The sequence below is a fragment of the Theropithecus gelada genome, chromosome 15 (assembly GCF_003255815.1).
Source record: "Theropithecus gelada isolate Dixy chromosome 15, Tgel_1.0, whole genome shotgun sequence".
In the NCBI taxonomy this organism is placed as follows: domain Eukaryota; kingdom Metazoa; phylum Chordata; class Mammalia; order Primates; family Cercopithecidae; genus Theropithecus; species Theropithecus gelada.
The window spans coordinates 59,986,851-60,006,955 of record NC_037683.1 but is presented as its reverse complement, the minus strand read 5'-3'; the positions used below and the strand labels follow the sequence as shown (position 1 = coordinate 60,006,955).

The window sequence follows — 20,105 nt, the reverse complement described above, 5'->3', positions numbered from 1 at the left end:
GGAATGGGGGTCTTACAACCCACAGTCAAACAAGATAGGTCAGATAATTTCTTCATGGCCATATTTGCATATTTTTTGGTTCTTATCTTTTACACAGAAAGGCAGAGGGAAGGTTAGAGAAATATGTTTAGGTTTTATGGCTGGCTTTAGGGAAAAAGTCTTCTGGTTTCTATTATCCACCTTGGGGAAGAAGGATTCTAGTTTCTATGGTAGCATCAGGGGGAGAATGGGAGTGAAAGACAGGCAGGAGAAGGTCAGAGAAAAACTCTTGCTTTTGAGGCTGCTTCTGAGGCCTTCATTTTTGGGGTGTTGTTTTCTGAATCTCAACACTGGAAAAAATAATAATTAATCAAGAGTTCAGACTTTGCAATTAGGACAGATTCAGGGCTGAATCTCAATTACTTTAGTTACATAAATTTGAGAAGACTTCTTAAATGCTCTGAGCCTCATGTTCCTCATGCAATGATAGTGATAATAAAACCTACACTTGTCCTTTCTCAAACATCACATCTGACCTAGAATTTTATTATCTCAGTTTAAGGCTTAATAGTGTAAAATTCATAAACCCCTGGGTGAGGTAACATTTTAAGCTGATTTTGGCAACTCAACAGGTTTGACAGGTTGGATTGACATTTTGATGGGCTAGAGAGAGGGAAGTCCTGAAGATTCCAAACAGACAAGGAAGCTTTGGGGAGAGGCAAATAAGCAGAAAAGATGAAGTTATAGCAATTCAACTTATCTCTCTCCTCTCCTCTGTAAAATGGAAATTATAATAGCAACCACATTAATAGCTGTGAGGATTAAATGAAGAATATGTGGCTCTTAATAAGTATTAGCTGTTTTGTTGTTGCTATTGAAGATGCTGGAAGACAAACATGACTTTGTTCCCGATTTGTTTTTAGGATTGTATGTACAGACGGCATATGGATTTGGCAGAGAAGAAAAGCAACGCTCTTAGATTTATTTCCTACATTTTAATGTTTTTCACTGTATACAGGTGTGCCTTAAGTTTTTAAAGTGGAATAAAGAGCAGTGGGTCACATAAGAGCTCATTATATGGGTCTCTCATCATAGCTTAGATCCTGACATGCTAAGGAGAGATTATGTTGCATCCGTGATATTAAAATACATCTGGATATCTATTACTTTTTGGCCCTTTTCTATAAAAGGCACAGAAACTGAGAATCATATCTCTTTAGAGCAAGATTGAACATACTCTGTCTTTCACTGAGGGAGGTACAGGGTTCAGGGCTTAATCTTGCACTTTGCTTATCCTTAATAGAAATAATAAAACCTACCTTATAGGATGTGAAGATCCTGGGATTCCAGGGTAGATGGCCATTCTGTTGATCTGAATATGCTTTTAATGTGCAGAATTAATCTAAGAAAAGTGAAAAACTGGTGAGATTTTACTTCAAAAAATCCAAATTATATGCAACTGAAGTCATCTTCAGTAGAGTTTCAGAAATGATAGGGGAGATACAATTTGAAGTGAACTTTGAAAACAAGACAAGGTGACTTGCAATGAAGGCTATTTCTAGGGTAAAAGGGACTTCAAATAGAAGGAATGAATAAAGAAAACTGAAGGAGAACTTGATTCTATTGCAACAAGAAACATATGGGAAATTCCAACTATCTGGAGCAAACCAACTTTAAAGCAGACTGTCAAAACTGACCCTGCTTATCTCATTTTAAAGCATGGGGTTCTTTCCTCAACCAAAAACACAGATGCCAAGTTACACTTTATAATTTCCACTTTCATTAAAGGTCATTATAAGGACTTGCCACCTAAAATGTGACGTAAATATGTTTTGAGAAAGCTACTATATCACTTGTAATTCCCTCTATAAAGTACCTGCAATAAATGCATTTTTAAAATCAGATTTCAGTAATATTTTCTTCACCTGTGACATACTACTTATTTTGTTTATCATTATGATAATGGGAGAATGGAACACTTTTCTTTGTTTTTTGTTCTTATTTCCTTAAAATTTTAGAGTAATAGTCACGTACTAACCTATAAGAAATTTAGAAAGGTTCAATTAGTTAGGCTTTCTATGACAAAAACATCTAAGTCTCTAGTTACTAAAATGTTAATGTTTATGTGGCATCATGGTCTATACTGTAGAATCAGAGTAAAGACACATAGCTATATTTTTTAGATCAAGAATTTGTTCAGTTATTTGCAATCAAGAGTGTTAAGAGAACTTGGATTGCAGACAAAATTATATTCTGCAATTATATTCAATTTTTTTCAGAATGTTACCTTAGGACTGGCCTGGTACATACTTGCACATCTTTTGCTTCTTATCTTAATAAACACTAGCCACTATTTTCTTTTCAGTACATTTTTTTTTCCTTCTTGGGTGGGGTAAAGAGAAGTTGATTATTCTGATAATTGCCTGTGGAGAAGTTTCTCTGGACACAATTTTATTAAGGGCATTGAGTCTCTTTGGGGTTTTTTTCTTCCCAATGACTACACTGTGCACAATGGTGATGTTGTGAATTTTGAACCTGAATTTATACCAGTTCAGACATCTTTGGCTTCTCACGCTGACATAGGCTTGCCCGGCTGAGAATTTGAAGATGCAATAATTTTTAAAATGTCTTACCATCATTATTACAATTAGTTTACCTATTGTTCCCCCAGATATTTTTTCAACAATGTTCTGCTAAATCTAGAGTGGCTGCTTGCTAATAGAATTTTAGTTTTTTCACTAAGCTGCCAGGATGGGACTCTAATCCATTGTCAAAAGTAGTGGCCAAAATGTCCCTACTCATTGTGGCTGTGATACAGGTGTATTGTAAAAAGATCTGATTAACACATAATTGGGGATCTCTAAGTACACTTCCATGTTATTTAGAATTTTTATTTTGGCCCAAATATCTATAAGGTAGTGGGGAGTTATGTGAGTTTCTTAGGCCATGGAAACTTGCCAGCTTTAATACCTCCAGATGAGGATGGGTTACCAGCCAGCTTGGGCCCATTTTGTAGTACCCATCCAGGACAGACACAATGGCCAGGCGCAGAAATATAACAATTCAGTGGGAAAGCTGATGCAGTTGGTTGAGGTGATACATTTCATGCATTTGTATGAATACTTCCTCTTGAATATTTGATGATTCTGGAATGGTTTGGAGAAGACTTCAAAAATAACATGTTTAGTAAAAGGGAACTGTAGGACACTGAAGAACCATTGCTCAAGACCCAGTATAGTCAGCTACTGGTGATAACCATTTCAGTACTTTGTTGGCTAGGACCTAGAAGCTGGGAAGACATTTATGAGAGATTATCAAAAAGGGGAGAAGCTGTTGAAACCTTCATACTGTTTCATAATCAGGATTATTGTAAGATGACCTAGTTCTTTATAATTATCTTCAGAAAAGCAAGGGTACAGGTTAACAGAGGGGGACTTATAGGATAAGAACAGAAGGGCAGGGCAAAATCTATGCTCCTAGACAGACCGACTCTCCTTGTCTTGTTGACATAGTAATCAAAAAGGGAGACCACTGAAAATGTTTGCGTATTGAAAATTAATGAAAATTTTGTCTTCCTTTTTAGGACTTGTTAAGAAAAAACATGACCCAAAACTTGGAAATAAGGCAAAAATATTACCGCCTACCTTTTCAAAGATACTGCACTAAAGAAAGCACTGTCTCACAAGCCTGTCCAAGGGTTATCCAAGTCTGGGTAGCAAGGGGTCATGTGATTCAGGCACTACCCTGAGCAGAAAACAATGGCCCAAGACCTCAGCCAAACCCAGCTCTCCACCTGTTTTTGTACAACTTTGAACTGAGAATGCTTTTTTACAATCTTAAGTGGTTGGAAAAATATCAAAAGTAGAATAATATTTTGTCACATGTAAGTGTATATGAAACTCAAACTTTAGAAGAATTTCCTCTTCACAGACATCACATCTTCAAGAGCAAATGCTTGAGCCCTTACCTGCAAGTTATAGTAGAAAAGTCCAGAAGTCCAGCCTGGTCCTCTCCAAGTTTCCAACTCCTATGCCTAGGGGTATTTTAAGCTTACAAGCTCTAACTTGGTTACAGCGTCTAACTTTTAGCAGAGAGGCAGTGCTGAGTAGAAACTGGACTTGCTAATCATATCAAGTCACTTAAATTGGCTAGAACCCCCTACTTAGGTAGCAGCCATAAAGCCCAGGGCATCCTTGTGTCCTCAATGGTTCACTTCTGAGTGGTGGGCTTCCTGCCCCTCAATAGAGCAATCAGCAGAAAGGCCCCTAGAAAGCTACATTGTCTTCATCCACCAAGGACTCCCTGTCTCCTGTTTCTCAAAGGAGCATCCGAATTCTACTTTCATTCCTCTTTTACCATTGCATTTTATAACTTAAAAGAAATAGATGATTGTAACAGAATAAAGAAAACTTTACATTGTGAGAAAATTTAGACCTAAAGCATATAGTAATAAGAGGACGAAAGTCTATACTGTTTAAGTAAACAGGTTCTATGAGGCTAACATCACACAGTGGTATTTTGAATTAAATTGTACTTGTGTTTCGTTTCCGTGTTTTGCTGCTGTAAGAGGAAAGCATCCCCTTTCTCGGCCCGCCTCCCACCTCCAGGCTAATTTGCAGCATTTCTACATCTCAGAGTCCACCCTTAAGATCCTTGTCAACCATTGTTTTGTTGCAGAACGCTTAATCCATCAAGGAAGGTTAAATTGGATTATCCCAGTAGGGAAGGGATGGGGGCTTTGAGCATGAGGGATTATCCCTGTAAAGGGTTGGTGGTGGTGGTGGTGTGTGTGTGTGTGTGTGTGTGTGTGTCCTGCTAGTGTTGAATGATGGGGACCTTAGTCTGGATTCTGAATCCAGGTGTACTGGATACCGCTCCGGCGTAGAAAGGGTTAAAGATGCCCCCAGTCGGGTAGAGCAGACTGGGAGTTGCGCACAGTCTCAAACGCCTTAAAGCCGCTCCTCACATTGAAGATAAGTAAATCATAGTTCGTAAATCAGAAAGATTATCCAGTAGTACGTTACTCTGTTTATTTCCCTTTCGTCATCCCTGAGTCTTGGGTCAAGTCCATCCCAGCTGTGTCCTCCAGGAATCAAGGGAAATACGCAAACCCCCGGTGGGTTCGCAGCCGTAGGAAGTGCAAACCACGCCCCCGCCACGGCAGCCGCCCCGCGTTAACTGCCTGAGAGAATCTCTGGCCGGCCAGTTCCGTCCTTGGTGAGGATTTTCCCTTGCGCGAGAACTTGTGGAACGCCGCCGGGCCAGATTTTGCTGCTGAGGCCTCTGACGCCACGAATATCGGGCCAAGCAGGGAGTGCTGCTGTTCCTTACAGGGTTTTTGTGAATGTTAAGTAAGCCAATTAAAGTCCAAAACACGCAGTCTGGAACAATACAGCGCTCGATAAATTGTCTCCATTATTATCATTATCCGTTAATTACAACTGGGAATAAAAAAAAAAAAACCGACAAAAACCCGGAGAACCGGAAAGGTCTGCAAAAGGGGCGGAACGCGGGAACTTCGATTTGGGGAAGGGGTGGCGGGGGAGATCCCACTCAAGCAGCCAATCCAGCTGTCCCGGGGAGGAAGAGGAGGAGTCAAGGCCCGCCCCGGGTCTCCGCACTGCTCAGTCCCGCTCTGTGAGGTTGGCACGGTTGCAGCTCTTCGGTCCCTTTGGTTCTCTTAGTCCCGAGCACTCGCCCACTGCAGCTTCCTTTCCCGTGCAGATATGGCCTCTGGCACCACCACCACCGCCGTGAAGGTGAGATGAGCCCTCCCAGCCGCAGCGGTTCGCCCTGCCGGGTGCCTTCTCGCCCCCTCCTCGGCGTACCGCGCCTCCCGGGGCCATACGCCCGGCCCGCGCGCCCCTGCCGCGGCGGGGAGGGACTGGGGCTGGGCACTCGGGACTCACTTGCCGCTCGAGGAGAGGGTACGCTTGCGAATGATCCCCTCCCCGATACACACACACATACACATACACACACACACCACCTTTTGGCTCATCTGCACCCGCTGCCCGTAGGGCGTAGGCACCCCTTTAGAGAGAGGTGTCGTGGATGGGAGAGGCTGCGCCCAGGCCGCCACCATTCCTGAGCACCACTGTTCTCCCGAGAAAGACACCCGGCTAGAGCCAGCAGGTGTCCGGGCGCCTGCAGCTTCTGTGACCATCTCCTAGTGCCTTGCGGGACTCCAGCTTCCGCTCTTTGACTCTGCTTGCTGCCTGTGGCCCACGTGGGAGAACTGCTTACTTGCTCTTTTGCATGCTTCCGGCTTCTTCCTCCGAACGTAGGCCTCCGTGCTGAAGTTTTCCCCAGCAGCGCAATGCTGTAGGGGTTCTGAGACTTTCTTCGAAAAGTACAGGCGTCCCTTTTTAGGGCTGCACCGTTTGGAGGCGTCTGGCTTCAAACTGCTTTGTTTTGCAGCCTTGCAAGTTAGAGTTCAATTTCCTTGTGCCCTAGGCCCTGAGAGGTCTCGATACAAGGAATCATTGTGCGGTGGGAAGCTTTGTGCTGGAGAGGGCACAAGTTCTGAGAGTAGCAGCTGGCTTCCCTGGGGTTTTAAATACTTCTCTCCTGGTTAGTATTCCGAGAGAGAATTACAGCACATAAAGAAAAATTGATGCTAAAACTTAAGACCTCTTCTAGGGAGTTTATTACTGGCTAAGAACGCAGTTAACTTGTTTGATTTTTAGAAATTTTTGACCTATGAGATAGGAAGGTCTGCGATCTTCTCCAGAGCATCTCGATACCCTACACTCGACTGCAGTTTTCCCGGGAGAAGGCGAATCTCTGCGGTCAGTGTGTAATCAGCCAGATTAGTTTATTAAGCCCTTGCAGGTTTAAATGAGCCACTTAGAATGGGAGGAATGGTGAAGGGTGTTGCATCCAGACTTACATATGAAACTTATTTTGTCATTTTGAGAAGAATCTTGCATCCAGCAACTATAGAAGGCCTCGCCCCTGCCTTCATGGTTTGGCGGAAACAAGGCAGAAATGGTTTTCATGAAACTCGTGTGAAGTATGTGACTACTCTTGGGTGCTCATCTATAAACTGAGAATTTTACTGCCGAATTTGCTAGAATTAAATTGTCTATGTTGCACATGGTTGAAGCTTATTAAGTGGTAGTGCTTATAAGTGGGGGAACTGAGATTAATTTTGAATGACCTTTTCCCCAACAATTATTAAGTTATTGTGTTAGGTATCATTAGGCCACAACATTTCACCTTACCCTTGCAGGAATACACTTCGAATGCCATTAAAAATAGAGAGATGGTGTTTGAAACAGTCTTACTTCAATCTGATTAGCATTCTCCCTGCCACACGGTTTCCCTTCAAATTAATGCAGTGCATTTAAGTGCAGAATGGGCAGTGTGATTCTCAGAGACCTGATGTAAATATTGAATAATGTGTATTTTTGATCTTGGCAAGCTTCTGGATATAAAATTAAGAGATACATATGGTGCTAGGACTGCCTGCTGATTTCTCTTTCAGTTTAGAACAGATGACAGCTTTGCTGTTGAGATTCCATGATGCCAGCACCATATTCCCCAGACTTCTAAGGCAACATTCTGTATAGAAAATGTGAGGTGCCAGTGTCCAGAGCAAAATAGGTTAAAAAAAACCACATCCTATTCCCAAATTATAGAATAATGGGACTGGAAAATGTTCCTTCAAGACCATCCGTATAACCACACAAATCCCTTTTGCAGGTGTAAACTTGAGACCCAGAAAGGTCAGCTAAGGTGTCCAGAATTACACAGCTGGACCTAGATAAGGACACAATTGGGCCTAGAGCCTGGCATTCCACCAACTAGATGTGAGGCATTTCTGAAATCTGAAGTGTGTTCTCTTTGCCCTGTTTCCTTGTGACTTAATGCACAATTAAAATGAGCACTTGATAGAATGTCCATCTTGAAGAGGGAGGCAGAGTGCGAGCAGAAAGCAGGCTGTCTCCAGTGCCCGCTGGACACCACCCAGGTAGAGGTGTAGGAGGCACATGTGTGTCGGAGCCCCATTGGTGTCGCTGGCAGGTCCTTTGAGAGGTGGCTGGATTTAAATACAGTAACGTGTAACACATTCAGTCCAGTTCTAGGTACTCCTTTAATGTCAGCCCAAGTACCTCTCTTTTTAAAATAGAGATATGAACAGGGAATGGATCTTAAATTCATTCTCAATTTAAGAGGTGCAGTTAACTCATGCAAGTGAAAGATTCCACTGAGTTTCGGATTGACAGTATAATAGTTGGCGAATCTTTCAAATCTAGCCATCTACTGGTGGAATCCTATTGAAAAATATTTATTGAATACCTGCCAGACACTGGGGATGCATCTTTGAGTAAGCAAGGCCTTATTTTCTTCAAGTTTATATTCTAGTCAGGGCGGAAAACCAACTGACATGAAAGTGAAACAGCAATAAGATTCCATTGGGTGAGGGGTGTCAGAAAAGACTCCTAGGGAGGTGGATTTTAAGCTGTGCAGTAGTCTGCCTCCAAAATCTGTATGTTGAAACCTAATCGCCAATGTGATGGTATTAGAAGATGGGGCCTTTGGGCATGATTGGGTCATAAAGATGGAGCCCTCATGAATGGAATCAGTGCCCTAGAGAGCTGCCTGATTCCCTCCACTAAGTGAGAGGACACCATCTATGAGCCAAAACGTGGGCCTTCCCCAGACACTGAATCTGCTGTGACCTTAGACTTGCTAAGCCTCCAGACTGTGAGAAATTTCTGCTGTTTATAAGCCACGCAGTCCTAAGATACCTTGTTATAGCAGCCTGAATGGACTTAAACAAGCTGATAGTGAAAATAAGGATAAAGATCCAAGTGAAGACCTGAGGAGAGAGATGGGGGTAGGAGAGCAAAAACCAAGGTGTCGCAGCAGTGAGCTCAGTGTAGTGAGAATGGAAATTACGGATGCACAGTGAGAATTGGGTGGATGCAGCTCATAAGGCCATCCTTATAGACCACAATCAAGAATTTTGATTTTAAATGTTTTGGAAACTGTTGAAGAGCAGCAGGTGGCATTTGATTTACATTTTAAAATGGTTACCCTGGCTGTTGTGTACAGAATAGCCAGTGGGCAGGGGAAGAGCTAAGAGATCAGGCCAGAAGTCTTGGTGTTGGTGCTGAAGTCTAGGGTGGGAGCCATGGAGATGGTGAGGAATAATGAGATTGGGGATAGAATTTGCAGATAAGATGTGGGGAGTGCGGGAAGAAGAACAGGATGATTTCTGCTTTTGACCTGGAAAAGCAAAAAGATGGTGGTACTGGTGGGTCATTTCAAAGTGGGCGATAAGGGGCCATGAGTGACTCCTTGGAGCCAAGGAGGGTGAGTGTAGGATTCCTTCCTCCCAGATACTGCTGGTTAGGGGGCCAGAGGCTGAGATGCTGAGGGGCCTCTTTGCTGTTGGAGCAGAGTGGGTGGCAGGTTGAGGGAAGGAGAAAACCACTGGAGTGAGAGTAATTGAAACAGGCTTTTTTGTGGTTCACTGCAGTGAGAGGTGGTCCAGGCAGGGAGTAAGGCTATTACTTGGGGGGTAGCCATGGAGAGAGGCAGCAGGAGCCAGAGGCTATGGGATTAACACCGCTATTGTCTGAGAGGACCTCAGGGAGACATTGTCCTCCAGCATCAGCCAAGGGCAGGTAGTATTCCTGAGAGAGGGCCAAACTAGTCTTTGGCACCCAAATAGAGGGCATTCTGGAGGGCTCCAGCAGCGTACCATGACTCCCCTGGGCAGCCTCCCAGCTTTCACTCTGGGAGATTAAAAATAAGACTTGGCCAGGCGCAGCGGCTCATGCGTGTAATCCCAACACTTTGGGAGGCCCAGATGGGCAGATCACCTGAGCTCAGAAGTTCAGGACCAGCCTGGGCAACATGATGAAACCCCATCTCTACAAAAAATACAAAAATTAACTTGGCATGGTGCTGCACGCCTGTAATCCCAGCTACTCAGGCGGCCAAGGTGGGCGAATCCCTTAAACCCAGAAGGCAGAGGTTGCCGTGAGCAGAGATTGCGCCTTTGCACTCCAGCCTGGGCGACAGGAGTAAGATCCTGCCTCAAAATAATAATGATAATAATAATAATAACAACAACTTGTTAATCATGGTTGCTGTGACAAGGAGGGGATATGGTCCCATTGTGGGTTGGTAGTGAGCTATAAACATAATGATATTAATGGAGATGGACAAGTCATGGTTTGTAGACTGTGGAACATGGGCCTTTACACTCTCCACTTGGCTGTCTCGAGTGTGGCCTACAAGGGCCTTCAGCCTGAAAGTCCTAGTGTGGCCATCTGAAACTGAGGACAACCCGTAGGCCCCAGTTGAAAATCAGATGACCAACGAGCCTCCATTTTTTTGCCTAGGGACACAAGGGCATTTTGGGCAGGACAATTACTTCTTTTGTAGGACTGTCCCAAGCATTGCGGGACATGGAGTACAACCCTTAACCCCCTCTGCAGAAATGCCATTAGCACTCCCCGTAGTCATGACAACAGCCAGAAATAGCCCTGTTTCCAGACACCCCCAGGAGAGCTGTTTGACATTTAGTTGAGGACCCTAAGGCAAAATCACAAAAAGACTACCTGCCGAAGAGAGGTAGGAGCAGCCAGGTTTTGTACTGCTCAGCAGAGTAAAAGGAGGAAATAAGGGCTTTTTTTGTTGCTTTGAGGAAGTTTATTTTGATTTTTTATTTTTGCCAGGAGTGGTAGGGCATACAGAAACAGTGACTGATATTAATACATTATTTCCCTTTATTCTCTTGATAATTGTATGGATTAAGTAAAAATCTTACCCCTATAGGTGCAGTTGAGGAAGCAGTTAAGGAAAATGTTTGTATGCAGTGGATCCTGGATCCTTACCTGTGGTTGTTGTCATGGCATTCCAGTCTGTGCCTCAAAAGCATCTAAAGCAGTGGTTCTCAAAGTGTGTCATGCATTCATATCACCTGGTCATTTGCTAGAAATGCAAGTTCATAGGCCCCACCCTAGTCCCAGTGAATCAGAAACTCTGGGGCTGGGGCCCAGCAATCTAGGTTTTGACAAGCCTTAGAATATTCAGATGTCCACTGAAGTTTGACAGCCACTGACCTAGAGAGCTTTGGAAAGGGTGACCATCTGCATTTTTAACAAGCTCCTCCCTTAGTGTAATAGTTTCATGTTGCTGCTCTAACAATTTTCACAAATGGAGTGGCTTAAGACAACGCAAATGAGGCCGGGCGCGGTGGCTCATGCCTGTAATCATGGCGGTTTGGGAGGCTGAGGTGGGTAGGTCGCTTGAGCTAGGTAGCAGCCATGGCAGAGGTTGCAGGCAGCCATCATGTTCTTGGCATCAAACATCTGCCAGGTGGGCTCATGCACCATCAGGGCCTGGTACTGCTGGTTGTCCTGGCTGGTCAGCAGGGCGAAACCAAACATGAAGTGCAAGTGGGGGAATAGGACCATGTTCACGGCCAGCTTCTGCAAGTCAGCATTGAGTTGGCCAGGGAAGTGCAGACAGATGGTGACCCCACTCATGGTTGCAGACACCAGGTGGTTCAAGTCACTGTAGGTAGGTGTGGGCAGCTTTAGGGTTCTGAAGCAGATGTCATAGAGAGCTTTATTACCAATGCAGAAAGTCTAGTTTTGAGAAGTTTGGTTTGATGGTCAGTCAGTGGAAAAGTGTGGCATGAGCCACTAGCTTTTAAAATCTTTCAAGGACCTTGATTGACTCCATATTTCAGAACTCTATCTTGTGTAATAAAGAAGTCCTGGCTGGGCAGAAATTCCATCTCAGGTCTTGAACACATTTCTTACACAGTCTAGAATTAACTGAACTGGGGACTGACGCTTCCGGCCCAGGAGGCCTGGCAGGTCTTGTCATTGTTTCCTGAGCGTGGATGAAGTCATTGAGAGTTTTCCTCCCCTCTGAGACGATTCACTCAGATACCTGGAGTCACAGTTTCTGTGCTTGTTCTGTGACCTTCGTCATGAACTTGACCTCTCTGAGCATGTTGCCTCATAACATGGAGACCAAAAAAACTTTTCTAATAAGGTGTAATGTTATGAAGGACTCCAGGGGATATTGGGAGAGGGCAGATCATAGTGGTTAAGCTTGAAAGACCTGGATTTCTATCCCAGCTTTGCTCCTTATGATTTGCTTTTGGATGTTTTTAGTTTTTATGCTTCTCTTTCTTCGTTTGTTAAATGGGTAGCATTCTATAGGGCCCATCTTATGGTCGTGATGATGAAATAAGGTAAGACCACTGAAGCACTTAGCACAGTGCCTATAACATGTAAGTCCACAGACACAGTTACTTTATTACTAAGGCAGTATTGAGTTGACACAAACTTAGAGACTCAAGGGAATGTGGATAGCATTGGGCCATCAGTGCTTGGGTACTTTATCCCAGTTGTACTTTGCTGTGGAGCCAGCAGGTGGCGACATTGGCCACATCTTGGCCCTGCTGGCCTCCATCTTAGAGGTCCAGTTTCCTGGGATGGCGTGACTCAGTTGCTACGCTTGTCCCTGTATCCCTCGCACAATGTAGGTTTCCTTAAACAACTGGACCTAGTTAAGTGAATGGATGGGCTTGCCAGCAGATCATTCCAGAGCAGTAGCCACTCTTGCTTTCATGTCCAGGGCTACTACACGTTCCTTGCTGAGGGCTGAGTTGCCAGCTACCTAGTGCAGAGTCATTATGCAGTCAGGTGGTGCAGACTGAAGCTTGGGGCTGCTGAGAGTGAGCTCAGGGGCTCTGAATTTCAGCAGGACACCTGGTTAGCATTTCTCAACAACTGCTACAATGCTGGGCAAGTTCACGTAAACTCAGAGGGTGGCTCCAAACAAAGCCCAACTTGATTTGTGTATTTGATCCCGAGCATCCAGTGTTGAATCCAGAATCTGAGATGCCATGGCTCAGGGAACACCCAGAGACAGCCAGGTCAAAGTAGTGATAAGTTAAAATCTAGTAACTGAATCCCAGGGAGTTGGCCGAGAGTAATTTCAGAGTCAGCAGTTCATATCTGTGTCCCAGGTGAGGATGGGAGCTGGATGGTTTCTTAGCTTCCTCATGACCTGTGGTGCTTCAGAGGTCCATGGAATGAAGGATAAGTTGGAGAAGCCAGGCTAAGGAAGGGTTGGGATTTCCTAAAACAGTATGAATTTTTGTTATTTTCTATTGAAGTGCCGTTATTTAAATTTATTGACTTAAGTGAACACTTCTGTTGATTTGAAAGCTATTATACTGGTTACCCTTTAACAATAATGTTAAGTTCATTGACATAAAGTACGTTAACCTGTTGTGGTTTTAATAATATACCTCCACAAGATGGCGCCAACATCAAAACCTGGCTTTGCCACTTATGGAAATTGTGGTGGACAGTCACAAATTATGTAACCATGTCACGGGAAACAGGCAGAGTTCTTCAGTAAAAACTTCACTAAATTGTCCTTATTTTCTTGTTTGTTTTTTGTTGTTGTTGCTTTTGTTTTTTTGTTGTTTTTTTCAGGAAACTGAGGCAGCAAGGTAACCATTTTTTTACGTGTTGATAGGACTCAACTTGTGTAACCTGACCTGAAAATTATTTAATTCATATGTTCACTGAATTCTTAACTCTGGAATTTTTTCTTGAGGCCTAATTTATTTAGTTACCCAAGTGACAATAGATTTAAAGCTTTTCGTTGAAAAACAACAATGCTCAGGTCACTTCGCATTAATTAGGTTTCTATAAAGTTAGCCTGGCACTATTTACTTTGTCCTGTAGGAAGTACCAGCCCAAGGAAATTTCCCTAATGATTTATTACTTAATTTTTAGTTTTAACAGTTTAGTTAGTATTTATTTATTTTTATAATTGTTCTTATTTCTGTTTCTTAATCATCAAATTAGATCAACTCTCAGGTTTCTTTAACTCAGACAAGGACTTTCAAGATAACCTCTGAAAAATGCAATACAATTCATGAACTTAAAAAAAACTTATAACTACCTTTTGAATTACTTATGTTTACATAAATGTATTTACTGAGTAGTATACATGAGTATCCTATATGTATATCTACAATATGTAAATACGAATTTGCATACATATATGAATGATTGTTTTCATAAATGTGTATGCGGGTACTTTTCATGCTATTTCAGTCTCCTCTGTCTGCATTCTCTCCTAGCTCTGTGATTCTAATGGCGTGGGAAAGATAATCTCTCATTTCTTTATCAAATAGAACAGTGAGGAGAAATCACTACCAAGTGGAATACCTAATATTTTATATCGCAGCAGTGTTCTGGACATTCTTTACTCTGTAGTCCATTTGACAGAGAAACAAAATTGATTAGAAGGTACTTTCCACTACCATATTTGCCTACTTTTAGGTTTGACTTTCTAACTTGAGTTGGTTAAAGTACCTGTCTGTGCTCACTTGTAATTTAGACAGTCACAAGTAAATGTGATGTAGTCCAAAAAGGTACCCTACATTTTGGTTATTTCTAGAATATAGAAGGCCTTCAAATATTTGTTGGTTTTTATAGAAGGCGTTGAAATATTTGTGGATTGTTGTTCAGTAATTTTCAGATTTCAAAAAAATAGGGCTTGGCAGGAATGGAGAAGAGCATATGAATAAATGAATTTGCTTAGAATTTTATTTCTAATAAAAATTACCAAATACAATAATCTTCTCTGTCTTTTTCTCTCTTAGATTGGAATAATTGGTGGAACAGGCCTGGATGATCCAGAAATTTTAGAAGGAAGAACTGAAAAATATGTGGATACTCCATTTGGCAAGGTTAATATGTCCAATTAGTGGAGACATGTTAGTTTTTTCATTTCTCCTTGCTGGCTTGATTTTTAAATTTAAAAAAAAAATTGCTTTTGTTTTGGCAGCCCAGGGCTGTCTGCTCACAGCAGAGAGGGCCAGAAGTTCTGCTGTTGGGTTCCATCAGCTGAGAAGGTATCTGACGGATGCCTCAGACTTTGATGTTTTGAGAAAATGGCTACTGGATATGTACATCACTTCTCAAATTCTGTTGCTAGAAATCGGATACTCATTTCAGACCACAGACTCATTCCAGACTGTACTTTTCAAATCTACATTCAAATCACCTAATATGGGGCCAATAGGTCACACAACACTAATTAGGGGACAGGCCGATGACTAATAGGATGAATTATTATGAAGTGGCATTTGAGTGAAAAGAACTGTTTTGGGGAATGAGAACATACCTCATGTTAGTTGAATGCATAACTGAGCTAGAAATAAAACGTTCCTCCTTTTGTAGGAGAGGTTGCTTGTTCTCCAATCCCGTGTCACTTAGCCTATGCCAGGGTGAGGGTGTCTGCATTCTCCTAATTTCATATTACTACGTCCTCTGGTCCTTCTGTAAGATCTCTCTATCTGGCTGTCCCAACCAAACCCTCCTTTTCAGCTAAATTCTTAGGTTGACCTTGCGTGCTCCCAGTCCTGCAGTCATCTTGGTTCATTTTCTTAAACCCCTTGGTTCTAAGGGTCTTTCCAGCCTTTGTTACCTCAGGTCATTTCCAGGATCATCTTAGACCTGGTTAACACAAGCAGACATTTCCAGTGCTGAGTTCTTAGTGTCATGACAGTGACTTCTTATCCTTTCTGCCTTTCACCCTCATACCTGTTCTTGAACCTGCCCAATAATCTTGACACATCTAAGTTTGACCAGTCTACCGTCATAGTTCCCTGGGGTACTCGTTACGAATAGATCTGACTAAATGGTACCTACATAGGTACTCATGGTAACCTTGAGTCCTGTGAATCTATGCTTGCAAGAGGGATCAATAAGTGATTGATTAAATGATTATATTGATGATCAGATCTTGCCTCTTCTCTAAGTTGTATCCTCAGACTCTTCAGATTCCATGAGTACTGTTGTGGTTGAATAATTTTAATTTACATACCTGTTTTTAAATCACTGAATTAATTGACATTTTTTCATTGCATGCAGCCATCTGATGCCTTAATTTTGGGGAAGATAAAAAATGTTGATTGCGTCCTTCTTGCAAGGTATGGTATTTTAAGCTTTTTGGATGTTACTACTAAAGGATAATTTAAACTTAAATTCTGGAAAGAGTAAAGATACAGGTATGAGTTTTTATATGTTGACAGAATCAGAACATCTTAGTAACCTTTATTTACAATGTTTCATTTTTGGTTAAGTTATATTGACTTAGGAGATCAAAGATCTCATGCCCTTGCCCCTTAGATTGGGAAAGTAGATCAGATGACTAAAATCAAAGCTCTGGTTTTAGTTCTAAAGGCAAGAAGAAATGTTTTGTTCATTTTTTCCCCTTTCTTATAAAGATAAAGAAAAACAATCCATCATTAATGACCTCTTGCTAGTAGTAGTTACATATCTGTGGAGAGTGGGCTTAGGGCTTCTGAAGTGGGTTACTTGTGTCTGTGCTGTTGTTTCCTTAAGGAGGCTGGTGCTGCTCCGTATTACAGAGGAGGCCAAGTCATTTTTATCCCATTGTTAGAAATTAGTCAAGATATATGTATGAGTTCTCTACTGTTGTGTAACAAATTACTACAAATTTAGCAGCTTAAAAGAGCACACATGATCTCCTGGTTCCTGTCGGTCAGAAGTCTGGCACAGCTTAGCAGGTCCTCTGCTTGCGGTTGCACAAGGCCCCACAAGGCATATTCAAGGGCTGAGTTCCCATCTGGAGCTTGAGGTCCTTGTTCAAGCTCATGTGGTTGTAGGAGAATTCACTTCCTAGAAGTTACAGGGCAGAGGCCTTTGGCTGCTAGAGGTGGTTCACATTCCGTCGTGTGGCCTGCTCCACAGGCTGTTCATTTGGCAGCAGCTTGCTGCTTGCTATTAGGGTATGGCAAAGGTGCTAGAAGTCACCTCCATGGCTAGGCTGTACCTTGCAAGCATGCAGGAGGCCAGTAGGAGAATCTCACGTGCATGCTTGCAAGGTAGAGCCTAATCATGGGAGTGACTTATAGCCCATTTGCCATTTTCTAATGGCCGGATGCAAGTCCCAGGTTCACTGACACTTCATACAGAGCATGACAGTGGGAACCACACTATGCTCTGTCTCCCAGTCTACATTTTTGAAACAGAAGTGGCTTCTCAGAATCCAGGGAACCTAAATTTTAGTTTTAGTTGGTCACTGGAGTGGGTTCTAGGAGACCCCCTGTGTTAGTCTGTGGTCATTGCTAGAGAATCACTTAATTTTTTCTGGACTCTAGGAGAAAACAGTTGGTGGTGTGTTCATCACGGGTTGACGATTTCTTCTGTCCTTCCTTAGGCATGGAAGGCAGCACACCATCATGCCTTCAAAGGTCAACTACCAGGCGAACATCTGGGCTTTGAAGGAAGAGGGCTGTACACATGTCATAGTGACCACAGCCTGTGGCTCCTTGAGGGAGGAGATTCAGCCCGGTGATATTGTCATTATTGATCAATTCATTGACAGGTAAGCAGTCATACAAAATGCTTTAGGCTATTGTAGCTTGTAGCTGGTCATTTCCAGCTCAAATGGACGATGTTTGGGAACCAGCAGGGAAACCGGGAGGGCAGGGCCACAGACTTTCTTGCCATTTTTTTTTTCTTTTTTTTTTTTGGGCGGGGGGACAGAGCCTCATCACCCAGGCTGGAGTGCAATGGCATGAACTCGGCTCACTGCAACCTCCGCCTCCCAGGTTCAAGCTATTCTTCTGTCTTAGCCTCCCGAGTAGCTGGGACTACAGGCGCCTGCCATAATGCCCAGCTAATTTTTGTGTTTTTAGTAGAGAAGGAGTTTCACCATATTGGTCAGGCTGGTCTTGAACTCCTGACCTCAGGAAATCACTTACCTCGACCTCCCAAAGTGCAAAGTGCTGGGATTACAGGCGTGAGCCACCGCACCCAGCCTGCTTTAAGCTTTTCATTGTGAGTTTTTGTTTTTGAATTTTAATTGACAAATGATAAATGTATATATGAGGTATAACATTATGTTTTGATACATGTATACATTGTACAATGATTAGCAAAGCTAATTAACATATTACCCCACATATCATCTTTGGTGCTGAGAACATTTGATTTTTACTTTAACAATTTTGAAATACATAATACGTTGTCATTAGTTATAATCACCCTGCAGTATAATCTCAAAAACTTATTCCTCCTGTCTAACTGAAATTTTGTGCTTTGATCAACATCTCCCAAAACCCCAGCCCCTGGTAACCTTTCTACTCTTTACTTCCATGAGTTTGACTTAGTTAGATTCCACATATACGTGAGATCATGCAGTATTTGTCTTTCTGTGAATGGTTTATTTCACTTAACATAATGTCCTGCAGGTTCACCCATGTTGTGGCAATTGACAGAATTGCCTTCTCTTTTAAGGCTAAATGGTATTTCGTTGTGTATATAGACCACCTCTTCTTTATCTGTCCATCTGTTGTTGAACATTTATGATGCTTCCATGTCTTGGCTATTGTGAATAATGCTGCAGGGACCATAGAAGGGCTGATGTCTTTCTTGACATAAAATTTCATTTCCTTATACACCCTGAGATGGGATTGTTGGATCATGTGGTAGTTGATGTTTTTAGTTTTTTGGGGAATTTTAGTAATGGCTGTATTTATATTCCTACCAGCAGTATACAAAGGTTCTGTTTTTGTCACATCCTCATCAACACTTACTATGGCCGGGCGCGGTGGCTCAAGCCTGTAATCCCAGCACTTTGGGAGGCCGAGGCGGGTGGATCACAAGGTCAGGAGATCGAGACTATCCTGGCTAACATGGTGAAACCCCGTCTCTACTAAAAATACAAAAAACTAGCCGGGCGCGGTAGCGGGCGCCTGTAGTCCCAGCTACTTGGGAGGCTGAGGCGGGAGAATGGCATGAACCCGGGGGGCGGAGCTTGCAGTGAACCGAGATCGCGCCACTGCACTCCAGCCTGGGAGACACAGTGAGACTCCGTCTCAAAAAAAAAAAAAAAAAAAAAAAAAACAAAACACTTACTATGTTTTGTCTTTTCGATAAAGGTCATTTGTGGCCTGGCACAGTGGTTCACAACTGTAATCCTAGCACTTCAAGAGGTTGAAGCAAGAGGATAGCTTGAGCCCAGGAGTTTGAAACCAGCTTGGGCAACATAATGGGACCTTGTCTCTATAAAAAATAAAACAAAAATTAGCCAGGTGTGTTGGTATACACCTGTTGTCCCAGCTACTTAGGAGACTGAGGTGGGCGGATCGCTTGAGCCTGGGAGGTCAAGGCTAGAATGATTCATGAATGCACCACTGCACTCCAGCCTGGATGACAGCAAAAAAAAAAACCATTCAAACAGGTGTGAGGTGATACCTTATTGTGGTTTTTATTTGCATTTTCCTAATGACTAGTGATGTTGAGCATTTTTCATACAGCTGTTGTCCATTTATGTGTCTTCTTTTGAGGAATGTCTATTCAAGTCCTTTGCCTACTTTTTTAATCAGGTTGTGTTTTTGGAACTTTCTTTCAGTTAGTTTCCTTACGTGGTGCCAAAAAGGTTGGGGGCCGCTGTACTAGGGCCACCCCCTCCCCTATTCCTAGTAGAAATAATTGCCTCTCAAAATGCTCTGGATGAAGACAGGAGCCTCCTGGGCTGGGTGGAGAGTGGGGAGTAGCACAGAGTTAAATCATTTGGGGATCCTTCCACAGTCCCCCATCCAATCACCCTGCCTACCACCTCAGTCCATGCTGCTCCTCCCGTCAGTTATCTCTGAGCTTACGGCACTCACAGCCCTCTCCTAGAGCTTCTGCTGTGGGAGAGAGGGTTGTCCAGTCCAGGCCATTGTGTCTTCTGCCTTTCAGGGATTCATTATAATTTCTGTTCCATCAGAAGCATTCTTGGTTGTTTCCTGACGGAATGAAACTGTTTTGAAATTGCCCATCCCGTTGGTCAGAAATGGTTGAATATCAGCAGTTTCATGTGGTTCAACCTAATAAATAATGGGTTTAGACTAAAGTGGTTACATGTCTCTTACCCTGAGTTATGTCCTTATCATGTATTTATACCTGACACTATATATTTATGACCTGTTTCCCTCTAGAATATAAGCCATGTGAGATAAGAGGCCCTGTCTGCCCTGTTTGCACCATATCACCAACGCCCACAGTTCCTGGCCCATCTTTGCTCTGTCAGTATTTTTTGAGGGC

At 42.9% G+C, this 20,105-nt stretch overlaps 1 protein-coding gene across 5 annotated transcripts in view; it reads left to right on the top strand.

Annotated features, from left to right (window-relative positions):
* The first annotated feature begins 5,499 nt into the window (after positions 1-5,499).
* Positions 5,500-20,105, top strand: part of MTAP (methylthioadenosine phosphorylase) — a 114,745-nt gene continuing 100,139 nt past the window's right edge. For 4 of the 5 annotated variants that reach the window (XM_025358909.1, XM_025358908.1, XM_025358903.1 and 1 more), the window contains exons 1-4: positions 5,500-5,738; positions 14,645-14,731; positions 15,918-15,976; positions 17,230-17,397. In XM_025358909.1, coding sequence (XP_025214694.1) covers positions 5,706-5,738; positions 14,645-14,731; positions 15,918-15,976; positions 17,230-17,397 — 347 coding nt within the window. In that variant the 5' untranslated portion in view covers positions 5,500-5,705. The remainder of the gene's footprint in view (positions 5,739-14,644; positions 14,732-15,917; positions 15,977-17,229; positions 17,398-20,105) is intronic. The other variant, XM_025358907.1, reaches the window with a different exon arrangement.